The sequence below is a fragment of the Syngnathoides biaculeatus genome, chromosome 10 (assembly GCF_019802595.1).
Source record: "Syngnathoides biaculeatus isolate LvHL_M chromosome 10, ASM1980259v1, whole genome shotgun sequence".
In the NCBI taxonomy this organism is placed as follows: Eukaryota; Metazoa; Chordata; class Actinopteri; order Syngnathiformes; family Syngnathidae; genus Syngnathoides; species Syngnathoides biaculeatus.
The window spans coordinates 13,601,635-13,629,118 of NC_084649.1; the positions used below are offsets into that span (position 1 = coordinate 13,601,635).

The window sequence follows — 27,484 nt, forward strand, 5'->3', positions numbered from 1 at the left end:
ACCTAGGGGGAATTTAGAGTCTCCAATGAATGTCTGTTTTTGGGATGTGGGAGAAAACCGGAGTGCCCGGAAAAAAGCCACGCAGGCACGGGGAGAACAGGCAAACACCACATAGGAGGGCCCGGGATTTGAATCCCAGTCCTCAGAACTCTGAGGCCTATGCTCTACAGCTGCCCCACCGTGCTGCCCAGTGAGGTATCAAAACCATTACAATATGTAGATAAGCATGACATAAAACCCTTTGTCACTGTGAATATTGCCAACAGTAATCAGGGCAAAACGTAATTAAAGCAACATAGCATTGGAATATTTACAGTCATGCAAAATCAATACAGAAGTTGCTGTCAGGGGCGCCACTTGTATGACAAAACCAAGGCGTTCTTAAAATTGAAATGGACACTTTCATACTAAATCTACATTGGAGTCACTCTATGGAGGTCTAAATAGCCAAATACAGGATCTTTAATGACATGACGTCATTTACAAATCAAGGTATTCGTCTATATGTGCAGTCTGGTTCAGTAATGGATCCCAGTTGATTGAAGACTCTAAATTGCCCGTAGGCATGAATGGGAGTGTGAACAAACAAACCCCGCAAGTATAAGCAATACAGAAAATGGATGGATGCAAGTGTTTGGATTTAAAAAAAAAAAAAAAAACAACCACCCCACCACTTTACACAGAAGGCTACTGGTTAGCACATCTGCCTCATAGTTCTGAGGACACGTGTTCAAAACTTCTTTGGAATCTGTTGCACCCATATTTATAAGTTCAAGATCTTCATCAATTTGATCATTAAATATCTTAGCATTTGTTGGGTATTCAATTAAAATGTAGGTTGAACAGGATTTTCCAACCATTGTATTTATTTTTTTTATCTAGAATCAACCCAATGTCTCCACTTCATCTCAAACTCATTGGGTTTGTATTTTGATTGAAGCCTCTAAATTGCCAATAAGTGTAAACGTGACTGCGACCAGTTCCAGATTCCAGCGCTCCCGCTGGCCTTGTGGGGATAAGCGGCTCATATGATGGATGGATGAATGAATGAATAAATGAATGAAGGACTTCATGCGTGAGGAACGTCGAGTTCTTTCGAATCATGACTCCAGAAATGATGACGTAACCATAATGCAGCCATTTAAAAGAGCACCCAAAATAGAGGAATACTGTAGCGACAGTAAATGGAAACACAAATGTATTTTTATGGATAAAAGTGGGCTCCTCAGAAAGCAATAATTATTTTCCAAAGCAAATTGCTTTTTGAGAACACTGCCATTTTACAGAAATCCGTGCTCCGGCAACCTTTTGGAAACAGATCAGCGTGTCGTCTACTCCTGTCTTGAAAGTAAGTTTTGGAGCACCGCAAACACCTGACAACCAAACTGTGTTTGATCCCCGATTTTTTTTTTAAATCTTTATGTATCTGATAAAAAGATAAAAGAGTAGAAAAGTCTTTGTGTCCATCAGGCTTTTACCTGGCCAGTTTAATGACAAGTTACTGTATATTTCCATGTCTATCGATATCATGTTTGTATTATACAGCTGTGTGTATCCACCTGTTGTCATAAATCCAACAGAATAATAATTGTATACAACTAGACAGGCCATAATGTCACATTTGGGAAATAAAAATGTTACTAATTGTTCGTAAATTGGGACAAAATCACCATTATTCCTGTGTGTGTGTGTGTGTGTGTGTGTGTGTGTGTGTGTGTGTGTGTGCGTGTGCGTGTGTGTTTGGGACATTTTTAGGTGGTACGCCTTGGGGACTTTCTTCATCCGTCATCCGTTTTTTTTGGGGGGGGGTGGTGATGGTAGGGGGGATTCTTTCGACAAATAATGTGGTCCTACACTCTGGAAATTTCTAATAATAAAAGATACCTTTCCTCAATACACGCAGTTTAAAAGATTAGAGAAGACTGCTGACAAATATTACCACGTCTAAATATTTCTGTTCACTCATAGTAAACTTAACTCGCCCCAGATGAGAGTGTTTTCTGTCAAGCTATTCTCTTCGTACAAGTGGAAAATCGCCTCCTTCCCCTTGAAGGACGATGATCGCGCTCCCAGTGAGCCACACTTGCAATCACGATCGCGCTCCCAGTGAGCCACACTTGCAATCACCTCAACCAATCAAGCGAGTCTTTGAGCTATGACGGAGACAAGAATTAAGCCCTTCCGTCAAATCACGCGTCATATACCTCCGCCAAGGAGACTGTGCATGCGTCGACAGGATTACGTTCAATAATTAAAAAAAAACCAAAACATTGTAGTTGGTTGTCCTCTGCAGTGTGTAGCAAGTAGCACGTCCTAAACACTTGGCATTCGGTGGAAAAGACTGCAACATTCTGACCGAATTAGAACTAAACCTGCTAAATGCGGGATGCCACGTCACCAAAAAACGGAACTTCCTGTGTATCAAGCTCGCGCTACGTCACCGAAATCACGTGACTGGCCATCCTGCCGGTCAAACAAAGCATTGTTCAATGCTAAGTTCGTTGAGACGAAATGAAAGTCATAGCACGACCTCCAGAGTTTTGTCCGATACCGTTAAACATTTAGAAGGTGATTTAAAAAAAAAAAAATGAAGGTACGTGGAAAAATGAGAGACACTTTGGCATAGAGGATCCAATTTAATGCCGAAGTCAATGTTTTCACCGATAAGAAAGTGGACTGTTAACCCGCTTCCGTTTGTCTTGGACAACTGGATCTACACATGTATCTGGTGAGTAAATCGTCGAAATTTACACAGAAAAGTTTGAAAGCGTATAAAAGTCTGGACACATACGAATACTTTGTTGCTAGATCTGTTCTCAATCAAGAATAAATCCCACATAGTGATGGAGCCACTCGGATATTTTTCCAATACAAATACCAATCGTGTATTTAAATACATGACCCCAGGTTTTACACACAGTCGCATTCATTAGCTATGATTGGAAAAATAAAAAGAGGACGGAGATGGGTCCTCCGTACACGCAAGCGTCTCACTGCCACATGTAAACCTCCGACAGACGGTTTGTTTTCTTTTTTTAAATACACTTTGTTCTCAAATGAGCAAACTTGGCATTATAAATACTTTTTGGTAATTTGAGATTGAGAAGAATAATTCCTACCTGAAATGAAGCGATCGCCACACAGGGGTGTGTGTATTTGGTTGCACACGAGCCATCACGTTTACTTGCCAAAATGCATCGATCTTATCTGGTCTTTTCAGCTGGTATGCTATAGAGTCACCTCTTTGAAGATTTGTCTCGTCTGTTGTGACAACCAACGGTGCAACAAGTCTCGGGTATTGTAAATATTCTCCTATGGTTCAACGTCTCCCACAGTTGAGCAGCTGTGTTTGACCGGCAAAATGGCGCCGTGAAAATGGTGACGTCACATGCACGAGCTCTATACTGTGCTAATGAGCGTAAATAAGGATGATTTGAAGCTAAACTCGTTTTTTTTTATCCCTGTTGTCTACGACCAAGTTATTTTATAAAAATATGTAATAGTTTATATCCAAATCTCTTATCTTTGGTGGCTCTGTATTGATATCTGGTGTTAAAAACATTGTCGATGTGCAAAGGTTCCTATAGGTGCTTTGTCCCAGTCTCTGCCATTTACCCTGACTTCACCTGTTTTGCCGAATGTTGAAGTTGGTCGTGCATAATGACATGTCCTTTGGTACAATGACCAACATAGGGGGGAAAAAAAAAGCCCCCTACCCTCTCTCCATGTCACAACTGTCTGTTTTGCCCCACTGCCTAAGTTACCAAGAACTCAATCAATCAAGATCTCAAGCTCAGTTGATTTACAGTAGATAGTACAAATGGTCAGGTGTACCAATGGACCTTTCCGATGGCGACCTTAAACGCCGCCCCCTTAGCCATGTCCCACAAGCTTCCCAAAATGGCGATTGAACAGAACATGTTTGAAGTCGATTCTCTTTTGCATATTCCAGATAATATTGGGGTATGTTTTTTTGCCAAATGCATCAGACTTGTCCAAGAGAGTTCTATAGAGTGGTCTCAGTTATTTTACGCAAGCATATGTACACAGAATTGAGATTTTGGATGGAGCAGGACGCAATGGCAGAGGTACAGCGAAATTGTTGGTGATTGAATCAAAAACGTTTGACGCCTCATACTGAAATCCAACAGGATAAAATAGTGGAATCGTACTAGGCATGTAAAGCAGGGTGAGTACTTTCTACTTGGAAAGATCACAAATAATATGATTGTCATCTTCATGAGTGGGTGTATTCATTTGACTTGGCTCGTAATGGAACCCAGTTTTCTGTTTTAAAAGTCCGATGTGATACAAATAGACAGATCATTTCTCTTGCATGACATGGCGCATTTACGCATCACTAACCCGACGGTTCAGCATAAAACATTCCACACTTCATTCAGCAGGTCAGTGATTCACTAACAAAGTGAAAGTTGTTCTCCTGCAATGTATAAAGCACTGATAATAATGAAATCAAACTCAGAGAAGGTACTTCTCCCTCACTTACCTTCGAACATACAGCCTTGCGTTTGTTGATATTGTCCACATTTAGTTGTAAGTGCGCTCTTCGGCGAGCCTGAATCCATCATAGACACTCCGTCAACTGTGTTTTAGGCTTTGGAAAATGAATCAAGCGGGCCCCTTTTAACCAAGCCGGATGGATATCTTTCATCAGAATTGCACCTTCCCCAAGCGCATCTGAGGACCATTTTCTTCGTAACATTTTTCCAAGCGCACGCTACTGACAACCAGCGTTGCTTATGGGATAATACGGCGAGAGGGGCGTGTCAAGCCAGGGGTTAAGACAATGCGGCTATCTTATTGGCTATTATTGTATGAGTGATTGACAGGTCGGAGAAGTCCATTGATGCAGATCGATCAGCTTGTCTTGGTCTACTCAGTGTCATTTTAAATAAAAAAAATCATTCTGCTGATCCATCTATACATTTTTTGATCCGCCTATCCTCACGAGGGTCCCAGGAGTGCCGAAGCTTATCCCATCATCATCAGGCAGGAGGTGGGGTACACCCTGAACTGGTGCCAGCCAATCACAGGGCACATGGAGAGAGACAAGTCACACTCAGAATCACACCTAGGGGCAATTTAGAGTCTCCAATCAATGTTGCATGTTTTTCGAATGTGGGAGGAAACCGGAGTGCCTGGAGAAAAACCATACAGGAACGGGGAGAACATGCAAAACTCCACACAGAGAAAGGCCAGGTCCTCAGAACTGTGAGGTCAACGCCCAACAGCTGCGCTACCGTGCCGGCAATAATTCTGCTTAGAGATAGGAAAATACACACGCACACACAACCATGTCATTATATTCAATTTGCAATTTTTCAAATGGGATATACAGTACTGTGAAGTGGAATCTTGCTGCAAGTACAAGCTTTAGAGTGATAAAGAACTAACAAACAGGTTTTAAAAAAATGTTGAAAAATACCAAGTTACGTTCACTGCTTCTTTATTCCCAAATTGTGCAACATGACTTCATAAAAGTTAGTGCAGGACATTTTACCAGTTCTTTTTCCGCACACACACATGCACACGCACACATAGTAAAGCACTAATTGAAGTGTTGTCATGATTATGCCTTGGTGCTGGAAGCCTGTTTACTCTGTTGTAGTTGCTGGATCTTCACGTTCATGACTTCAATCACAGCTGCAAAACACGAAAGACGACAAACTGTTGGCAACTACGGGTTAAAATTGGGCTATTAACTCTATCGCCGTGAATTACAGAATGGGCCACACTCCACCAAAATCAATGAAGTAATGTAAACCAAGCAATGTTTTTAAACATGAATAAGGTTCATAGCTGGTATTTACTCTTTCATTCGTAAAGACAGGTGGTGGACTCACCTTGCTTCATGGCATGTTTTTCCTGAAGCGCAGGCTGAATTTTCTCTATCTGCTTTGTCAGGAAATCTAGTTTACGTTTGAAGAATGCCTTTGAATCTGCTACATTCTATTGGAAAGGTAAATACAGGTTACACCTTGACTTTGCAGTTTTTTTCATTATTCTCATAATGGATTCTGTGGATTGACCTGTAAACCATATTGGAAAAAAAAATATATATATAAATAAAACCAAAACTCCTACTTACCTTTTCAACATAATATCCTGTCCCGACATCCACTAAAACATGCTCCACATCATTTAATGTTCCAGGTACATACATCTAGAACAGGTCTTGTCAAGGATAATGCCCCTCACAGACAAAATATGAAACACATGCAATCTACTGACCATGTTTTGAATTCTATAATGCAGCGGTGCCCCAAGACTTACTTTTCAAGCAGCCAGTGTCTCGCGATTGACGGCGGGGGGAAGGTCTTTTTTTTTTTTTTTTTTTTTTGAATGACCAATGATGAAATAGAATGAACAAGTCACAAAGCTCTCCCCACTACAAAAATGGAAAACACATTTATTTTAAAGTATATCGAGGATTCTTTATGTGTACATGTACTGTATGTTTGCGTGCCTTGCATAACTGTATGAGCCAATATTATATAAATTTAAAAAAAAATTTTTTGTAACTATCTGAGTTCACGTTGATGATCACCAAATGCCATACAAATGAAAATGCACACCTGGGCTGTGCCACTCACGTCAGTGGATTCGTCCAACTGCAGTGAGAAACATTCACAATCTCAGATGTCCTTCCACACATCAGCCTTGGCTTTGCAGCGGCGTGTAACTGTACTCCTTTACAGCTGCTGAGATTTTATAGAAGATAATATTTCCGCCTTATTTTTAAAAGATCGGAACGAGTCAGCTATGCCTCTTTTACCATCTGTCCGTCTTGGAAGGACTTCTTGGTATTAACGGTGATGTGACAAACCCGGAACAATGCTTCTGTGGCGGCTTTCGCTGTTTGAAAAGTGACTGCAGTGCAGCCAGTTGGGATTTTAGTTTGTTCACTTTTCTCATTCTCAGCTCGCTTTTCGGCGGAATGTTGGTGTCGTATTTTCCAAATAAAGTTTGAAAATGCCGCGACACATGTCACTATACTGGCAGATGAGGAAAACGCACTACGAAAATGACATTGTTAAAAAGTTGGCCACCTCCCATTCCATATGAAAATAATACGTTTTTGTCTTCTTTACTGCAGCATCCATACTCATGTTTGATAAGATTTTTTAATAGAGGGCTTAAAATAGTGGGGAACTCTCTGACTAGCGTGTTTTCCTGTACTGTCGTTGTTTGCACATGCGCGGTGAGCTAAAGGTCAAAAAATACGGCTGTCTTTTTTGTTTTTCGGCACGCCGTCGCGATCAACCCAAACCGCCAGTCGATCGTGATCGACACATTGAGCACCCTTGCTATAATGCATTCCTTCAAATTTATAGGTAGATGAAAGTACTTGAAAAATAGCCCTCATCAAAAAGTTAACAAAACAACCAAAATGCAAGATCAATCTATAAGGAAAATGGAAACATTTCCAATTAAAATAATCTGTTTTGGGCACAAAAAAAAAAGTATTGACTTTAAATACTTATTATACAAGTGGCATAGAATAACAAAAATGGTTGTGAACACAGCTAAAGGATACAGAACTTGTAAGTGGGACGAGTAGTTCTTTTCCTGCATGATGAGAGAAAAGCGACAGTTTGTAAACACTATCATTTGTGCAACATTTACCCAAATTGAATGCAATTACATCATTATTACACTGCAGTACCATATTCAGCTTTTGGGTCAAGCGTCGAGATGAACAAAAAATGCAGTTAACTTAACTTGACTTTTGAATGCTGGTTTTTAGGTACTTTTGTACAGCTTGCTGGTTCTCTAGGGATCTAAGTTACTTTCTAAATCATAATAGTCCAACAAATCATAACCGGCCCTACTGTTATATAACATGGACCTGAACAGCAAAATTCAAATCAGTTGTTTTATCAAACATAAATGGAATTCTGTACACATAACTTCATGTGACATCTATTCTCTCATTATCTGTTGCAAATTGGTGATGACATTCTGCAGGTTTTGTTTTGTTTTTTTTGCTGTACAGCTTCTTGTTTCAGAACAGCAAGTTGCAGATAAAGTACTGAAATACTGGACTCGTGCATCCAAAAGTTCTTCAAATGAAGATTGCGTGTTGAGGTTTCAGCGCAATTTAGGTTCATTCTGAATTTAATTTGTGATTGGTGCGTTCTTATTGGAGAGCAAGTTACATCATTTCCAGTTGTAATTAACTATTCAAAACCTGACGTTAGCTCATATTTCATGACAACAATGATAAAGTACAGTAATGGAAAACATTCCACCTACCTTGATTGTTTTTGTTTAGTGAATTCAAGTTATCTTTTGCTTCAACATATTTCGCCTGGACAACTTTGAGCTGGCTTATTGAGGACGTCAGGAAGTCAATCTCCTGCACAATATTAAAATGTCGCACAAGAGTGTCAATAATGTCCCCAAGCAAGCAACGCTTACGCAAAGAAATTCGTGTTACACATGCAAATGTCTTTCAGGGAGCATGCCTTATTTAGCTTTAAATAGTCGATGTCAACGGTAAAGTGAGTAGTCAATGCTGACAAAGCGTGAGCATGTCACATCAATCAACAACCCTCTCACAATGTTTTTTCGGTTCAATTACCGGCAATAAAAAAAAAAACATTTGACTTTACCGACACCAAATGTATAATAAAATATTCTTGCCTGGTCTAACTGGCTTTTTAGTCCCTCGAGCTGAGGGAGCGACAGATCCGCGAGATTGATCGCCATGTTGGTAATGTTAGTGATTGCTTCCGGTTCAAGAAGCGGTTATGTGCTTTTGTATAAAACGACGCCTCCAGAGGACGTCAGAGCACATGCAGTTCAAATGTCTACGTTAGCCAGTCTCGCAACCATTTTAGAACCAAGGCACATATTTTGTAGAACACGAGACCGAACAAAATTATACCAACATGAGTAAAAACTGGAACAAATTCCGTTTCAAATGTCCTTACTCGACGTGAAATCTTTACCTGTTTTGAGGCGAGCACAAAGCTCGTGTATTATTTTGATCCATGGACGGCTTTGCACAGCCTTTCTGGCACGTGTTCGGGGTACTTTAGGAAATTCCATCCGTCGCTCTCACTGCGCTCTGCTAGTGCACTGTTCAGAGGCACGGGCGCTTCATTTTCAATTAATTTAGGAACAAGTGTGTTGGCCATTGACAGGGATACGTCAGTACGTCCGCCATATTGAATGTGTCTCGTCCCGTCTGCTGTCAAGCGTGGCCAGGTTGCGCTCGGCTACTCCGAGTGAGGCGTCTCTGAACGGCACATCCCAACAAGGCTCAGCGTTCCCGAACTTTATACGATGTAGAGAACGCGCTTAGAGTGACTTTCAAAACTTACCCTGGATATTACTGATATCCAGCATTAGGGCCCTGGGCTAGTATGCTCCTATCTTCAATAGTAGCACAACAATGGCCGACCAGTAGGACAAACAACTGTTACGCCAAACCGGACAAAGTTGAAGCACATGCTACCAGCATTCCTAAAAAGTACAGGTATAAGGTGCAGTACCGGTATAGTTCTATGTTGCTGCTTACAGGACACACTAGCTTTTGTGTTAAAACTGACCACAGTATGTGGCGAACACACACATCACATTTGGGCTGTCTTCATTCAGACTAGCAGGAGTTAAAAGAACCCAAGACAGGTGGGGCTCAGACAAAAAGAAACACCTTGAGGGACATTACACACGACTTTAGGATTGCCCCCCCCCCCAACCATTCAAACTTACCATGCCTCATCTCCCTGTGTGTACACATCTGTCAGGCTCGTCAAAATCCCAAATTCAGTCACGTGACGAACAGTACCTTCCAATTCCTCAACTTTTCCCTACTTAGCATGTTGAATTTAAAATATACAGCCTATTCTTCCAGTTTACAATCAACTTTCTCACAGGTGTGGAAACAAAAGTCAGTGTGTGTCCTAGTGCAGTGATTTCCAAGATTTATAGAGCCAAGGCACACATTTTACAATTGAAAAATCCCACAGCACACAAACAAAAGTAAATGTCACCAAAAATGGATCGATTATTGTATGTACTTCCTGCTATGAAGAGGATTTTTTTTTTTGTTGTTGTCTGTCATTGTGCCCCACTGGCATAAATAGATGAATAAAGATACAGTATTTCTTGGAATAAATATTTTTTTTTTAGCAATTACATAAAATTTGATAACGTCCCACGCCACACTGTTTGGGAATCACTATCCTAGTGTGCTGTAGGTACCAACATGGAAGTATACCTCATACATGACTGGTGACGTTTAGCTTCTCGTGAGTACAAATGTCACAGTAGTGCAAATATTGTTTCAAGCTGTGCGCTAAATTGTCTTCATGGTGAAGACAAACTGTACTAATTCACAGCTGTTAAACAGAAGATAAGATACTGACTTAATGCTAAACTTACAACTCCATTGTAACATTTTGCCAAGTTTGTTTTAAGGTTGTCACATCTGTTGGGCCACTTCTATGTAGGATTTGTGCACTCACTGTAGTAGTCTTATCACTCTTCACCATTTGCACAATTCTCAAAAGTTTAAAAAAAAAACACACACACACAAAACAGAGTTCATTATGAACTTGTTGTAACTTGCAAATTATATGAATTAAAACATTTTAATGAAATGTCCAGGTTGGCACACCATGTAATGGATTTAGCAGTCAGCGTCACATTCTATAATGTATTCAAAACATTTGTAAAGTTCACACAATCACACACAACAATATACTGTTGTCTGGGACAGACAGCCAGTTAAAAGTGCATTAAAAAAAAAAAAAAAAGTTACAAATTAATATTTTAGTTCTTCAAAACTACAAAAAAGTGTTGAGGATAGGTCAAATTTCATACACTTATTTTAAAGGACCATTTTACAAAAATATTTACGCTTGAGAGAAAAGATGCATGTCATCTTAAATAGTGCGTTCCACTACCGCAGATGGATTGGCAAACCATAGACCACAGGCGCAGCTCCAATGAGGTGTTTCAGATGCGTGGCCTGACGTGAAGGGCCCATATAATCCAGCAGGGCACTCCCAGACTCTGACGATAACCAGGATTCCAGCAATGCTTTTGTGAAGCGATCAATATCCCGATCAGTTACATCCCACAGGTTTCCCAAAACAAAGGGACTGAGGAATTAAAAAAAAAAATCAAAAATTAAAGAGTTCCGACAGATTTTGCAAACTAGTGTCTAACATCTTACGACACAGGTATATTGCATTGTAAATCCTCTGCTACATACAATAAGACTGTGCAATCCCACTCTTCTTTTGCACTCATTGTAAATTTGCATGGAAACCAATCAATTGTATTGTTTCTCACCAGCCTGCGATGAGGTAATTGAGGATGATGCCTTGTCCCTCCTGATCCCCTCGTACTGCCAGAGCAGCACTGCTGCAGCCGATGAGCAGAGAGGCGGCTCTCATTGGCCGCGTGAGGACCGCCTGGCTGTCAAGGAATCGTGCACCTGCACCGTGCCCGACATAACTGAAGTATCGAAAGGTGTGGAGTACATAACACGCAGGACGAGGTTATTGTTAGTGATGTAATGATTCATTATCATATCACGACAATTTATATTCTTACGATCCAACTGGATCGATATGTGCTCAACAAAGTCAGCCTTTTGAACGAAAAAAAAGATTTAATCTCTCTAAAAAGTAATCAATTGAATCGGTTAATGTTGGCAAAAAAATATTAGCCCAAAGTGTTCATACAAACCAAATGACAGTTCTTTTATGTGAGGAAAGACCATTGAAGTCCCTGGAGACCAGATCGCGAGAGACTTGCTGCTTGAAAAGTCAGCTCTTGGGGGGGGGGGGGGGGGGGGGGGGGGGGGGGACCTGTGGGCACCCCTAGCCTAAACCATCCAGTATGTAGGTATTTATTTCAGTCACACTGGATTTATTTTTGGCTAAAAGCTTAGTAAATAGATTTTCAGCCACCGAACAATTTCAGGTTCTATCATTCTAAATGAAGCAATATCATCGTTAAATTGGATTCGCAACCATGTATTAAATCGTTGTGAAAATGAAGTTACATTCCTAGTTATTTGCAATGAAAAAGGTACAGACTTACACGTATAGATCCTTAGTTGCAACGGCTTCTTCCAGCTGTCCCAACTTTGGAACATGTCCACAGACGCCATCCCAATCCGATTGACTTAAAACAAAAAAACGGAGGAAGTGAGGAAAATAGGTTGCCTTTATGTAAATGAATGGTGAGTATTGGTCTCACCTTTGGAACCACTCTTTGAATTGTTGCTGTGAGTGTTCTAAGTTGCCATCAGGGTCCAAAACATAAAATGTATTCTTTGTGTCCACACCATGCTTCAAGATAGAGTGAGAGTCATTCTGGAGGAGGAAAATGATAGTCATTACTAGAGATTTCTCAGTCTAGTGATACAACTAATGGGATGAATCAAACCTCTTTTTGAATGCACAGTCCAATCAAAGACTGCAGAGATGGCATGCGGCTCACAGAGCGGGACCTTAAAATGGACATGCTCTCCCAGGGCAACCTTTGAAGATACTGTGTATGAAACATCAGTTCAGGATCAGTGATGAGCCAACCAAAGAACAGGACATATTTCCCCACGCGTACCTTATCCAGAATGAGAACTACATGACCAGAAGGCTTCTCTTCATCTGTAACCTGCAAAACAGCTGATCGGAAGAGCGCCTCACATTCATCATCCCAATCAGGACAAACTCCCAGAGCAAAGCTTCTCAAGTCTTTTTTGGGCACCACGGACGTTGCAGAAAGGAGACTCTAGATCAAAGTCAAACATACAGTATAAGTATGTTTTCATGCTAACAGTAAGTTTATCAGATGGAGGAGAGAGAAAAAGACACCTTTATTATAACTTCGCTGTTTTTGACTCCCTTGTCGCACAGAATCTTGGAAAGGTGCTGGGCCCGAGCTGACAGCTTGGTATCCAATGAAAGAGGCAGAAGCAGGCTCTTCCAACATCCCAACAATCGCTCCATCTCTTTCAGCAATTGCTAAAACAAAATAACCAGAATCAAATTCTATCAATCTTTGGCACAGCCCAACATTCATGTGAATACAGAAAAACAAACATTTTAACTTTGCTGCATACTAAATGGTCACATATAAGACCCAGGAGTCAGCGATCCCATCCAGCAGGGGACGCCATCAACCACCCAGAATGATCCTGAAGCTGACTTAAACCCCCCAACCAGTCCTAAGGTAGGGGCACCCAGAGACATGTGCTATCTCCCTGAAAAAGGTTTCGACCAACTAATGTGCTACACCATTGCAGCGGTTAGTTTAGAACCCTGGCAACTATTAAATTGAATTTCATATTTCTTTTTTTAAAATGTAATTTTAACACAATTTGATAAAACACCACATTGCAGCCAGTGCTCTCGCTTCTTACCTCGACTCGATAGTCAAGTGCCCTGCGGCCCTCCCACCACTGCTCTTTCTCAGAAATACTGGACAGAGCCTTTTGATCCACCAGAATACTGTCCATCTCCTTGACCAGTTGTCTAATGGAAAGCTGCAGAACAGAAGACAGTTGGTAGCCAATGTGTTAATAAAATTAATATGCATTTAGGAGGCAACAGATTTTGAGTGGTAAAAACTGTAAACAATACAGGCTGATGTTTTGCAGAGGTAAAATGATTCTCACTAATAAGTTTCCCATAGGTCTCAAATATTTCAGTTTTCTAATGTTCAATATCTTTCAACAGTTACAGCTGTTCCAGTGCTTTCCCTTCTCAGATGGCTATCTTCTCATGCTTACCGGCTCTGCGGAGGTAGGAATGTGTACAGTCACAGGAGCCGATCCCTTTTCGAGACGGGACAGTAGTATACTTTCACCCATTTCCCCAGCTTTTACTCCAAGCACCGACATCACACACACGGTCACACCTGCAGCAAAGAGAAAGAAGCACATGGAAACATTTTGCTTTTTACCACGTCAGAAAAACCCCCAAAACATTTTACATTGAAAAACTGATAGGTTACCTGAAGGAAGGTATTGAATTTGTTGAATAAACTCTTGCGAGTGGAATTGAGGAAAGGCTGAGCAATCAGCAGTTGGAAAGGAAAAGATGTTTTCCACCTGAGACAACCTTTGGTCTGTAGGAGTAGTAGGACTAGACTCATCTAGCGTTAGGTTGTCCATTTGATCTGCTAGCTCACTAGATGCCTTTTTCAGCTTTCTATATTAAAAAAAAGGGGGAAAACATGATAGAACACACTAGCCCTTATCAGTTGATCATGTTATAGTTCATGAAGAATAGTCTTACTTCCGAGAGCTCGCTAGGTGTCTGATAGTCCGATGCCGGCTTGTGATGCCCAAAGACTGGCAATGGAGCATTGCAGTAGCTGTGGGATCCTGGTGTCCAATAGATAGTGCCAGAAAGGCGCAGATGGTTGGAAAAATGGAGAGAGGGGGGAAGTGCTGAAGGGCCAGCCAGGCTGACCGGAGTAACACCTGAATATCCTCAAATGAAAGATCGTCTGCAAAACAGAAGAAAACTGATGACTAATCAATTTGGTCATGCTACAACACTACGGACAAACTGAATGCATACCTGAAGGTATTGCAACATGAAGAATGTACATGAGAGAATCAGGAATTGAACTACACCTTGATCTACATTGACATTTAGGTAATTGCATGCTTCATTTTCATGTTGGAGCAGGCCCTTATTAAACACAAGATGTCTCAGGTGAGTGGAACGACCAACCATAGCTAAGTTTTTCACAAGCAAAGACACATGCACCAACGACGCTACAGCAGAGTCACTATTAATAATTTGTGTCCAACCACAAAGACCATTGAAATGTCTGAAAACTCTATTTTTCTTTTTCTAGGAAAACACTTTTACCCAGTGCTGGATAAAGTGGAAGAAAATGGATGGAGGGGTGTTTGTTTTAGTCTCAAACATCTTTAGATTTTTTCTAGAATACAGTAGTGTGTGTGTGTGTGTGTGTGTGTGTGTATATATATATATATATATATATATATATATATATATATATATATATATAATATATATATATATATATATATATATTATATATATATAATGTATAAAGGTTTGAACTTTGAGAGTTTAAAAGAGAAATGTGTTAAAATATTCATGCTTGAGAAAAGTATAAAACAGTTTGTGGTTAGTAGCCTTAAAACGCAGGGTGGGAAACAAAAAAAAAAAAAAAAAAAAAAACAAAAAAAAAAAAAAAAAAACGAAAAACTGGACATAAAAACCGGTTTATAAACCATGTACTATAAATAAAAAAAGGAAATGGAGGAAAAAAAACCTACACAAATTTCAATCAGGTTTTTTTTTTTTTTTTTTTAAACGTAATTACTGCATTAAACGAGAGAATACTGTGCTCCACTTTCGCCCTGCGGCACACTGAACACAAACAAAAAAAAAAAAAACTTATTGGTCATCAGTAGGAGGCAAACTGGTTTTTGGTGTAATAAAGCATAAAATGTTAAGTGCAGTAGTAGCTGTACCTTTTTCCCTTTTTCGCATCAACTGCAGCATAACAACTACAGTACTTCCATAACACATTCGCATTTAGACAATATATAAAAAGACTCACCCATCCCAGGGTCGACATGAGTATTATGTGGTTGAAGGCCTCTTGCTTTATGTAGACTCTTGTCAAACAAGTCATTCATCTCAAAATTGGAACACAAATCCCGTCGCAACACTTCCAAATCCAGGTCTTCAAAGACGAAAAGAGCAACAAAAGTTAAAAAAGGTATAATTGCTCAGTCTGTTATTGAGCCAAACTAAATTTACTGTCAGATAAAATAAGTTAGACTAACACCATGTCATCAGCTGCGTTTTAATAAGACTGTATTCGTTTAAAATCAATTACCTCGCAGATTAATTAACCTACTTGACTTTACCTGAAGTGCCAAGGTCTTTTGCTTCAGCGTCCGATGTATCCAAATACTCAAAGGTCAAGTCCAGAACGTCATCAGTTTCTTCCCCAATGGACCTCATTTTGTCCGGCTCCTCTAACTCCAACGCTTTGCCCGACACCTTTCTGGCTCTTCCTCGTCTTTTTGAGGAAGCTCGATACACCAAAGTTTCATCTTCTGATGAGGTGTCTCGAGGTAGTGCGTAGCTCTTGTTACTCTTAGCCTGCCTTGCAGGTAGAATCTTCTTCGAAAAGGTAGCCGACGTAGCTTTACCTCTGAGAGTACCTTGTCTTGTGGTTTTCTTTGGGCACAGTTTTTCAAGTGGCTCTTGCTGAGGATCATTCTCACCATCACTCTCATCACTAAAGTCAATCTGTAGTAAGAAAATTATAATTATTATTCGTTCACAAACAAGCACACCATTTTATCGAGTCCGCTGATTTGATGCCCACCTTGAAACGAGACTTCTTAATGCGTCTTGGAGCAGCGGGTACGGGCTGAACTTTATTTTGAGTGGGTAGGAACTCATCAAACACCTGAAACTGCAGCTTAGAGGCAGTTTTCTGTGACGTCTGCACTGTGGATTTCTGAACCGGAGTAAATGGGAACGTGGGTACGACTGCGTTAAAGTCAAAAGCACTGAGCTCTCTTTTAGATGACTTTGACTGAAGCACTGGAGTCTTTGAAAACGGAGTCATTGGAATCACAACTGGAGTCGTGAGACCTGAACCCTTCCCCTTGGATGTGGAGGTTGGGATTTGGATCTTTAGCTTGGATACCTTTACTGGCTTCTTTTTTTCAGACATAGACAAACTTTTATGTTCCTTGAGTGAGGATTGGTGGGATTTCCCAACTTTCGTTTGTGTTGGTGACCTGAAAGTCCACACATTTGGGAAAAGTTCCTCTAGCCTACAGTCCTTTTTGGTAGACAAAGTAACCAATGACACAAGGGCTTTAGTTGCCATGAGACCCGCTTTCACAGTTCTGAGTTCAGGCAAAGACACTGACTCAACAAAGGTTAAACCAGCCTCAAGTACTTTCCATATGCTGCAGACCTTACTGTGACTGGGTTCAAGGCTAGAAACAGCCATGTGAAGGTACGCACGGCCAACCAGATCATACATAAGAGAGGCCTTAGGGGACCCTTTTACAGGGCCACAAAGAGGGATGAACTCTGCCAATTTAGCTTCAAGTTTTCCAGTGATCATCTTACAACGAGCTAATGTTGCCCAGTGAAGTTTAAAACCCACTTTGGGTTCAGAAGGGTCCAGCTGGAGAACCATATGAGCCTGTGCAGCTGCCCAGCGGGCGGTAACACGGCCCAGGAGGGGCTCTGAGCAACAGGGGCACTGGCACGTTTGTTTGTGTGTGAGGCATGACAGCCAACGACGAGGTTGGGCCTTGAGTACTGGAGAGCTGGCTTGATCTCTCACAATTGGTTCTTTAACAGTCCATCTTGTGCTTAGAATGTCCTTCAGGTCATCCTCCATAACAGGCAACGGAGAACAAGCTTTCTGTAATGGACGGCCTTTTCTTGGTTTGATTTTAACCTCAGACTTGCACTCTGGATCGGAAACATCTAAATCAAACAGAAAACGATAAATAGAAACTAAACAGCATAAAAAGCAAAGACATGGAAGAGAAATATTTAAGATTTATGTTTATTCTAGTAACTAGTAATAAATGCCCATTTGCGCAAACCTGTGTTAATTTCCAGAAGGTTCCTGACTTTGTCTAAATCAAATTTACTTTCTGCTATTTCTCCTTGCATTAAGTCCAACTCCGCTTTCACCACCAACAGCTCAGTACATCTAAGAGAAACAAAATAAAAAATATCAAGGTTAAGGAAGAATAAATAAGTGCCTAATTAACACGAACAGTCATTGTAATCTTGGAGTTAATACAGTTAAGACGTGTCCAACTAGTTTTGAAACAATACTAGTTTTAAGTGCATCCACTTACTGGCTCAGTGCTTGCAACTTTATGGACAGCCTCAGGGCTTCTCGACACTGAAGTCTAGCATCATTGATGGCACCACAGCTGGCTCTCAGCGCGATCATTTTCATTGAGCAGGTCAACAGTTCAGACAGCAGCCGCCATTTAAACACAAGATTACTTCCTGTCATAGATCAACAGACGGGTCAAAAAGTCACCAAGGCCAAAAATCTAATAAATGTTTACAATTATTACCACAGTGATAACAGACCTGTGTCAATGAAGCGCACATCTGAGCCACTTCTATAATCCCCATACAAGCCTCTCCCTACAAAAGTTACAACTAGGCTGCTGAAAAGCTTCAGGCTTTCACACAACACAGTATCTGGGCTTGTATATCCTGAGATAGAAAAACAGAAAACACAACCTCGTTAAAGATGAAGTAGTTAGCCACATGATACCATGTTGATGAAAGCAGAAAGTGTGAGAGTATTTGAGAAATCGCCTACCAAGCTGTGTAATACGACTCCGTTGGGTTTGTGGCAAGGAAATTGCGTCCAAACTGAGGTAGGAGCTGCAAGTCTGGAGTGCTTGAGCTCTTAACATATACGAGCTCTTGGAACGTTTCTGCTCACTGGCCTCTTTAAGCACATCACACAGATAGGAAACACCACATTCCACCTGTGGAATTGGAAATCCCCACCCCCCCCCAAAAAAAAATAAAGATCTACTATTTCTAATTTACAAATATGAGAACTACAGCATGGGTGTTACCTACCAGTCCTGCATTGTAACAGCACTGAGATTTCAACAAAATGATGAGCAGAGAGAGAGAAGAAAGTCCTTCAATGCTTTTATCAGTGGTGACCATTTTTTCTGCACGTTCAATCTGAGTCTAAAGGAAAAAAAAAAAAAATAAAATCCAGAAATGTCACAAATTAAAATGAGGCTGATACACAGTATAATGTGGGGTTTCATAATCAGAAGATTGCATTACCAAGGCCATTTCAGTGCAGCCCAGTTCCAAGAAGACGCTGGCCGAGTGACAGAGGGAATACGCACAACTTTGGGTGTCAGCAAGTTGGTGGGAAAGTTCAATAGCAAGTTGATATGCCTCCAAAGCTTGAAGAGGCTACGTTGGAGAAATACACAATCACGTAAACATACAGTGGTTTGAACACAAGTAAAATAGATTGTCTTGTCAACCAACTTGTATTAAGCACTGCAGGTCAAGGGGGTGAAGTCTGTTTGGAATGGGGGGAGAAATACAATTTATTATTACCTTTCCCATTAATTGAAAGAGAGATGCAGTGATCACAATAGATTTACTCGTCTGTTTTGGGTTCCTTAAAGAAGGCAAAACGTCAGAGCGCAGAAGAGTGGCCCACTCAGTCAGCGCTAGTCCTAAAGGTTGGCATAACTCTTTGTGGAATTTAAAAAAAAAAAAAAAAAAAAGTTGTAACAATAATAATTAAGCCTCACAAAATGAACATATTGCAAAGATGTGTGAGAAATATTTGTTAAAAGTACATTTTAAAAGAGAGAACATACTATTCTGTCCAGCCAAGTTGAAATGCAGGCCATCGCATACCAAGATGTCCTCATTCTTCTGCTTTTCATAATCAAGATCATTAGTGCCTATCGGAGTTTCAATACACTGAGAATGCTTGCGCATCTCTTGAAGCTTTACGTCCCTTTCAATTGCCTAGCAAAGACAAAACAAACCTCAATTAAACATCACAATACTCAAGATAGGAGGAAATCTTGAATTCTTTCAAGCTTAAAAAAAAAAAATCTTGCATTTGTGATGCCAAACAAATGACAATGTGCAACTGTAATAAAAGGTTTGTGACATGAACGACGGCTACCACTACTTAATATTTTTAGCTGCGCATCTCACCAGTAGTTAGCTAGGATAGGCTCCAGCATACCTACAACCCTAGTGAGGATGTGCGAGGTAGAAAATTGTTGCTCACAGGTTTTTTTTTCAAACCACCAAATACAGGCATTTTGTTTCTCCATTGTTGCCACCCATTTACTCCACACTAGTAGCCGTATAGTAACTAGTATCTGATGCTTTCACCCTACAATCTCAAAAACATGAAATTGGGGCTTCAGCCCTGAAGGTGCTAACAAAAACATGCACCACAGGATGACAAAAACGATGGCTATAGGTCATTGATAACTTTGCATTCCTTGCAGCATTGGCTGACCATAAACAAAATATTCGATGTGATTTAATCACATATTACATTTTATGCAGTCGTGTTTTAATTAAAGCATTCTGCTATAAATAATTTTTCTAATAATCCTTTTTATAACAATCAACTGACAATGGCCACACTGAATCAGTTGCCAAATATGGTGTTTACAATATAGGAAGACACCGAGTATGACCGCTGAACACAGTGAACCATATTGTCCGCACTGCATTATAAGGTGCACCTTCAATGAATGGCCTATTTGAATACTTTTTTCATATATGAGGCATAGCGGATTATAAGGCGCATAGAATAGATGCTACAGTAGAGGCTGGAGTTATGTTATGCATCCATTAGATGGAGCTGCACTAAAGGCTCAACACTGATCCATATATAAAGGCGCACCGAATTATAAGGTGGACCGTTGGCTTTTGAGAAAATTAAAGGCTTTTTAGGTGCGCATTATTGTGCGGAAAATACAGGACAGTATATACACATCAGCCTACATATGTCTGGGGATATCCTGACATATGAAGGATTGTGTATAGTGAACTCAGACGCGGTCCTGCCTTCATACACTGTCTTCGTTGGGAGAAGTTCATGGTACAACCATACACACCATATGTGCTAGCCTTACATTTCACTCTAAAATGCTACCAGACTAACAGTTCTTCATCCATTGTTCTTGCATTTTTTTTCTTATCAATGCAGCTTCTCCCTTCCCATGCCAGCAACCAAGCTTCACTTTACTTTTAGTCTGATTCACAGTTTCGCAATACTAATTTGGACTCAAATAATGATGCGGTACAACTTAATTCTCAAGAGCTGTTCTCATTACCCCAGGATTGATGATTTTTCCTTCTTGGCAACTGCACATCTCAGCAAAGAGTTTCTACAGCAATATCTTATTTAATTCAAATTGCTGAGCTCAGTTAACTTTAATTTCCAAATTGTGTGATAAAAAAAATAAAATCCAACTTAATTCGGCCCATGGACCACAGCTCACCTCTTGAAGATTCTTCTCAAGAGTGCAAATAAAAAGCCAAAGCAAAGCATGGGCCTTGTCATCCTTCAGCTGGTTTGCGTTTTCTGGAAACTCTGGTTCCTCCTCAAGAAGCCGTAAAGCTTCATGGGTAAAATCAACAGCCATACTGTAAGGTTACAGAAATGCAAATTAGCATGCAAAATAAAATCAAAATGTATTTTAGAATAACCCTGCATTGAGTTCTTTTTGTCATCAAAACAGACTCAGCTCTTTAACGACATTGAAATGAGAGGTTTTCCCTTACCAATCAGTCTGTTCACTGAAGTCCTGAAAACAAACAACCTGGGCCACTTCGCAGAGGTAGACAGCACGCAGATGAGTGTGGGCGCTCTCTTCATGACAGATGTCAAGCAGATCGCAAAGAGTGTTGTAGCGTTCCTGGGAGGTGTCACCTGGATCCTCCTTATAGAGACGCAGCTCTTCATCCAAAAGACACAGCATAGTTCTTTCATCCGGAATGTCAGGACCAAAACCATCGCGTATAGTCCTAAGAGGGTACAAGCAACAGTAAAATTAAAAAAAAAAAAAAAAAAAAAAAAAAATGGACTGAAAAGATAAGTACCGGTATTGGGACTTGAGCTGACCTGAGTCGTATATCCGCTTCAGAGTTACGTGCGGCATCGATCTTGGTTTTCACCCACAAAGAGACTGGCTCAGTTTTATGCAAAGCCATTTTATCTCCTAGGGCCTTCAGCCACGAGATGACCCAGTCTAGCGCTCGTTCCAGATGTCCTGTTTTTCGGGAAGTCTGCACAGCCAGCATGAAGGGCCGGTTCAACTGGGGAAAGTCAAAATAAATTAGCAGACAGCATAATAATATCATAGTCACTTGATTAATGAGCACTGTGGGAAAAAAAAAAAAAAAAAAAAAAACTTACCCTATCAACAGAGAGTGAAGGAGGACAGTTCTTGCTTAGATCATGACACAGGATCTCAAGAAGTGTGAAGGCCTCATCATACAGACTGAGATTGTACAAGCCACAGGTAAAGTTGCTCACTGCAATCACTACACAGGCAGGATAAATAAAAGCAGCAAAACAATGTAAGATGGGTGAAATCATACCTTTCTTTCAAAAGTCATTGGCACTTTTTGGTCAAAATACAGCTTCTAACCACCTGCTTTGATGAGAAGGTTTTCGTTTGACAGCTTGTGCATTTCAGTCATCATGTGTCCAATTGTGGCTTGGCAGTAGAGCAGCACTCTGGCCAGGGTACCACTGTCTTCCAGCTAACAATGACAGTGGAAAAAACAAACTGCACGTTAGAGCTTTTGATATCATCACACCAATTTTTTATTTTAATGTCATTCATGGGAAAAAAAACTCTTACCTGTGACTCAAGCAAGCTCTCATAGGCAAATCCAAAGCCTTGGTAAATACTGAAACAAAGAGCCTGTTGCAGTCTGTTGGACTCACCTTTTAAGTCAAACTTCTGGAAACGAAAAAATAAAACAAAACTTAAAAACCCCTCAAAGAAAATCGGTGGTGCCTTTTTTTCTGTGACCAAGCATGTAATGCAAAACATCTCAAAATTGTCTTCTGAAATGGATATGCAAGCAATCTGTTAAGGTCCCAAACAGGTAGCATTTTTGGGGAAATCAGGCCATTTTTGGGTAGCTTTGTTCCCTTGTTGTGGAGCAGAGCACATGGTGGGGGAAATGTATAAAAGAATGAAAGTTGCTGCTAAAAACTACAGCGAAGCCGTGACAAGAAAATTTGAACCCATCTTTCTGTGTGTGTCGCTGACTCAGGGATGAACTATTGGCTGGTAGATGACTGCTGTTCCTTGTTTACTATCAAACGCACTTTAGGGAGTGATGTCATACATGCTTTAATTACAACATTCAATGATCCACATTAACAGTTCAGGGTTGGATGACGAGAACTGCGGTATGTTTTGATTGACGATTTTGACTGTGGTTGCTTTTTATTTTGCCTCAGCAAGTCAGTATTGCAAAAGACAAGCTGTTCACAATACTCTTACCCGAATAAAACATTTGACAACAAACAGTAATTTGTCAAGGAGAAAAATGACTATAATGTTGTACTTTATAAATGAGAAAGCTTTTGTTACACTTTCAATGCACATTGTGCTGTTTAGTCCTCCGCCACCAGGGAACAGTATAAGACAGACCTACTATACTGGAGGTTCAGCTCACCTCTCGGTTACCTGTGACTGAAAGTATTTTTATGTCTACATGTGTTGCTGCACTGTTTTTGCTCATATCTGTTGCTTAAATGGTAAAATTGATATTTCTTTGTTGTAGTTGATCGCGAATATGCTTCATGGGGTTAAAGGTCTGGAATGGATAGGTTTCCAATTATGTCATCTTGTGTGCCAGAGGTAAAAGAACACAGGTGAAGCGTGAAGTTTTTTTCCATTGTTAATTTATCCAATTGGTCTAAGGGTGGTGGGGACACACAAGATGGCGTAATTGTAACCCTATCCATATGAAATTATGGGTTGTTTTCACTGACATCACATTTTTTTTTGCTGAATGACCCACACACCACTGCGCGCCGCCATGTAATCTCCCTACCTAACGCATACCAGTATTGTAGCCTGTGGAATGCTGTCCATTACAGTTTGTGTTTTTGCATTTCACAGGCATTTCGGGACTCAAGTACACAAGAGAGGACTTGTTAACCATCAGAGACCCTTCTGACCCCCCCCTTCTCCTCGACAACTCTCACCAATTTGCTGAAGCTTTTTCCAGAGTTGTTATCAGCGCACTCTATGAAGCCTTGCGATCCAGAACACAAGTCCGGCTGCGTAAGCTGAGACATTGTCTAACGCTTCCAACGAAAGACTTTGGATGTTCTGCGACTCTGTGCTCCACAGAGACTTGGCTTTGTGGACGATTGCCCGATGCTACTATCATGCTGCCCGGCTTCAACCTCCATCGTGCTGATGTGTCGCCAAGTTAATAAGCTTAATCAATACTCTTTTGAGAAGGCCAACATTACATTTAAGATCCTTTTTGTTACTTTAAAGATTCGAGAATTTTGTGAAATACTGGATTTGTTTATTTTTTTGTCTTTCTGAGATTGTAATCAAATTTTAAATAAAGATTTTCCTTTGCTTGTGGTGAACTAATATACAGGTTTTACTTTATGAAAGAAAATGCAATAAAATGGGAGTTTGCCTCAATATTTAAAAAAATAAAACAAAATTCCACTACCTTTCGTTTTCCATGTTAGCACACAGGTAAGCGCCTATATATATTTTATAGTTCAGTTTTTGTAGCTAAGAAAAATTGCTGCAGTGTGTTTAGCTCTGTAACTTCCATGCACCATTCCTCGTAGATAAAGAATATTCCACCGCCTTTCGTTTTCTGTTAGCATACAGGTAAGTGCTCCTCCTTCATGATTTCTGTCATAGAGTAAAAGATCAAGGGCACAATACTGCGCCTTTGTGACGTAGTCCTTGAGTCCCGCGATATGCGTATGCCAGGTAGCCTAGTGGTCACTCTGGGCTTGATGTGCTGTTGGTTGCGTCTTCAATAAATGCAGTTAGAAACAATGTTGTCCACATTGCGTATGTATAAGTAACTGAGCTCAGGGATTGAAAATGGCCGCCGTTCGAGGCACCACAACGTCACGTGAAAACAACCCATTCCAGACTCCAACCCCCCCCCCCTCCCAAGAAATATACTTGCACGTGACAGTTTTATTCAGAGTACTCTAACATCTGATACATTTGCTAGCTTGAAGTGCTCTTAACCAGAGTTAACCACAGTAAACAAAAGGAAATATTTAAAGACCACCAACCTTTAGGATCATTCTGATGTGGTCTTGATGCACCTCAAGAAAAGAAAACCAGGCTAGAAGCACAGGACCAGTAAATCCTTTCTTATGGCGGTCTTCCACAACCCAGACTAGCAGTCCACATCCTTCCAGGACAGAGTGAGCTTCACATTCACCCAAGCCAGGGGGAAGAGATCGCAATACCCTGGTACACTCTCTCAAAATCTCATCACTTCGCTCATCAGGAGTCACCGTAGAGTGGATTTTAATTGCTAGTTTCCCAAGCTCCAGAGCCGCAGCATTACTCCTAAAATTGACTCCAATTTCATTCAAAAAGATGGAGGCCTGACAATGATGCCCAGCTTTACACAGCATCTTGACGATAACAAGCGCCATTTCAAGAAGCGTGTAGATATTTGATGTATCAATACACTGCGTGGACCCATTGCTCTTGCAGTCTTGACTCCCACTCAAACATCTGGAGAAAAGGCTGTGCATTTCATGGAGAACAAACGACGCGTCCTCTTCGCTCACTACTTCACAACTTTTTGCAAATTCACTGACTGAACCCTCTGTGTATATAGGAGCTTTGGAAATGGAAGGAATAGCACTCTCTTTGTCCAACAACAGAAGGAAGTTGAGGGCTTGAAACTGGTACTGGAGTTTGTCTTTGGGATTGAGGATCTTCGTGGTAGTAGAGACCCCATTCCACAAGATGGAAAAGCAGTTCCGGACAACAACATAATAGACCTCACCCTAAAAAGAAGGCAGAATAGTTACTGTTAAAAGAGTTCATGGAAGATATATGTAATAGAAAAAGAATAAAAATCATATATACAAACCGGTTGTGCTGATGTAAGCCTGATATAAAGCAATTCCGCAACACTGCTGCAGAGACTGTGGACCTGCAAAGAGCTTAGCTTCTTGATTATATGGATCATGATCTTTTCCATATATAGTGGACTATTTTGGGGAAGAGTATTAATGTCATAGCCATGAATGGCGAGCTCCACAAGTTTTATCAACTGGCTTATGTGACCAAAATCCAACGATTCAAGTCCAAGTTGAGCGTTACAGGCTCTGATGATCCTGTCACACTGTGTGCGCCCAAGAATCCAATCTCCACTCTTGACAAGTTTCTGCAAAATAGCAAAGTTTAGATTTTTTTCAAGGTAAATCCAAGGAATTTTTTTCAAATTACATTTTAAGGCATCATAGAAATGACAAAAACGCAGAACATACTGTAATCAAAATGTTAAAATTTACACTGAATGTGCTGATAAAATTGCTTCCGATTAGCAAAACGGAGTAAACGTCTACGTTTTTAAGTAGCAACCACATGCTTGTTATTCGTCACACCGATACCAAAAGTTGGTTTTTTTTTTTTTTTTTTGCAAACCTCGAGGTCTTGAAATAAGAGCTGCGTTTCGCTGGCCGAAGCCGTCCGCTTGATGTAATAATCGATTTTCATACACTTCATGTCGTCTGTGGATGACTGAGAGCAAAAACACTTTGGTCACCACCTGAAAACCTTTTAAAATGAGCGACTTTACCTCGCGGCCAAACGCCGCAGTAACATGAAGCTACGTCGCCGTTGTCAAGAGAGATAAAAGCCACTTACTTCGACTCGAAGTCCTTCTGGCTAACGCTAACATTTACATGCGCTACAAGCTTGGAAACTGCCACAAAACTGAGTACGCGAATGATGGCTTCAAATGGGTGCGCGAAACAGTGCAAACTCTTGGGAGTGAAGAGTTTGAAACGTTACAACAAAGTCACCGCGGAATATTTTTAAAAGCGTTTACTGACCAATCAGAAAGTGCTTCCGCTATTCCCGGAAACGAAAGATTTTATGGGTAGTGTAGTTTTCGTACAAAGTGCAGTGCAGTGCAGACAAACATTCACATTCCTATGGGTAATTTATATTCCTCGTTTAACATAGTATGCATGTTTTTGGGGTTTGTGTGCAAGCTGGAATACCCGGAGAAAACCCACGTAGGCATTTTGAGAACATGCAGTCTGCACACAGGCAAGGCCATGTATTTTTAAAAGAAACATTTATATTTATTCTAAATTATTCAGTAAGTGTTTGTTTAAAGGTCAAGTGTCATAAAATAGATGATTTTTTTTTGTATGTTATTAATGAAAAAACGGCAGCCGGAGTGGACCCATGTTTTGTTTTTTTTTCACCGCAAAACATGATTTTGACATATATGGCTTTTTGCAACTCCCGCCATGAAAATCCTCTCGAAGGATTTGTTTTTGACAAGAAGCAGGAAGTGACGCTGGAGGCAGAAGCGCGCTTAAGCGGACTCGTTTGTTTCTATTAGTTTTACCTGCGGGAAGATAGCTCGTTGTTCCTTTGTGTTAGCCAAAATGCCGTCTCGTTGCATTGCTGGATATTGCTCGAACACTGGATTTACCCTTCATAAGTTTCCAAGAGACCCCGTTCGTTGTGAAAAATGGATTGCACGGGTGCAAAGGACAAGAGCTTCGTGGGTTCTAAATGACAGGTAGGTGTGTATACCACTACTAAAAAAAAATAATGGTTTGGGTCGAACCACGTAATCCGTCTCTCATAATGTATCAAAAGATCTGCGTACATATGACAGGGGTGCTAAATGTGTCGATGTGA

General features: G+C 40.6%; 2 protein-coding genes across 3 annotated transcripts; both read right to left on the minus strand.

Annotated features, from left to right (window-relative positions):
- Positions 1 to 5,450: 5,450 nt before the first annotated feature.
- Positions 5,451 to 9,871, minus strand: pfdn5 (prefoldin 5). 2 transcript variants are annotated; one of them, XM_061832457.1, is made up of 6 exons: positions 9,742 to 9,871; positions 8,278 to 8,380; positions 7,559 to 7,590; positions 6,110 to 6,184; positions 5,865 to 5,970; positions 5,451 to 5,664 (listed from the first exon to the last, which is right to left on the minus strand). In XM_061832457.1, exons 1-6 carry the CDS (start codon positions 9,742 to 9,744, stop codon positions 5,591 to 5,593), a joined length of 393 nt encoding a protein of 130 aa, XP_061688441.1. In that variant the 5' UTR covers positions 9,745 to 9,871; the 3' UTR covers positions 5,451 to 5,590. The 2 variants fall into 2 exon arrangements, with proteins under 2 accessions (XP_061688441.1, XP_061688440.1); XM_061832456.1 differs by lacking the exon at positions 9,742 to 9,871 and adding an exon at positions 8,668 to 8,812.
- A 698-nt stretch (positions 9,872 to 10,569) lies between these two features.
- On the minus strand, positions 10,570 to 26,663 carry espl1 (extra spindle pole bodies like 1, separase). The gene is made up of 32 exons (XM_061833027.1): positions 26,471 to 26,663; positions 26,249 to 26,344; positions 25,692 to 25,988; positions 24,874 to 25,605; positions 22,433 to 22,534; positions 22,220 to 22,331; positions 21,982 to 22,109; positions 21,688 to 21,881; positions 21,348 to 21,590; positions 21,065 to 21,209; positions 19,409 to 19,562; positions 19,140 to 19,279; positions 18,855 to 18,989; positions 18,636 to 18,752; positions 18,367 to 18,538; positions 18,129 to 18,257; positions 17,885 to 18,041; positions 17,624 to 17,733; positions 16,375 to 17,501; positions 15,908 to 16,295; positions 15,595 to 15,720; positions 14,286 to 14,499; positions 14,002 to 14,198; positions 13,778 to 13,905; positions 13,409 to 13,531; positions 12,861 to 13,010; positions 12,610 to 12,777; positions 12,433 to 12,537; positions 12,244 to 12,359; positions 12,085 to 12,168; positions 11,329 to 11,493; positions 10,570 to 11,135 (listed from the first exon to the last, which is right to left on the minus strand). The coding sequence occupies exons 2-32, from the start codon at positions 26,327 to 26,329 to the stop codon at positions 10,934 to 10,936; spliced, it is 6,441 nt and encodes a 2,146-aa protein (XP_061689011.1). The 5' UTR covers positions 26,330 to 26,344; positions 26,471 to 26,663; the 3' UTR covers positions 10,570 to 10,933.
- Between the last annotated feature and the right edge of the window lie 821 nt (positions 26,664 to 27,484).

What these genes read in the sequence shown, in the direction of transcription:
- espl1 (XM_061833027.1), bottom strand. Translation starts at nt 26,329, where the DNA reads ATGAAGTGTATGAAAATCGATTATTACATCAAGCGGACGGCTTCGGCC. An exon ending in AAACCTTCTCATCAAAGCAG is followed by an intron (nt 22,110 to 22,219) that starts GTGGTTAGAAGC and finishes CTGCCTGTGTAG; the next exon opens with TGATTGCAGTGAGCAACTTT. An exon ending in AAGTTGCAAGCACTGAGCCA is followed by an intron (nt 17,734 to 17,884) that starts GTAAGTGGATGC and finishes TGTTTCTCTTAG; the next exon opens with ATGTACTGAGCTGTTGGTGG.
- pfdn5 (XM_061832456.1), bottom strand. Translation starts at nt 8,733, where the DNA reads ATGGCGATCAATCTCGCGGATCTGTCGCTCCCTCAGCTCGAGGGACTA. An exon ending in TAAAAAGCCAGTTAGACCAG is followed by an intron (nt 8,381 to 8,667) that starts GCAAGAATATTT and finishes AATATTGTGCAG; the next exon opens with GAGATTGACTTCCTGACGTC. An exon ending in TCGTCCCACTTACAAGTTCT is followed by an intron (nt 6,185 to 7,558) that starts GTATCCTTTAGC and finishes GACCTGTTCTAG; the next exon opens with ATGTATGTACCTGGAACATT.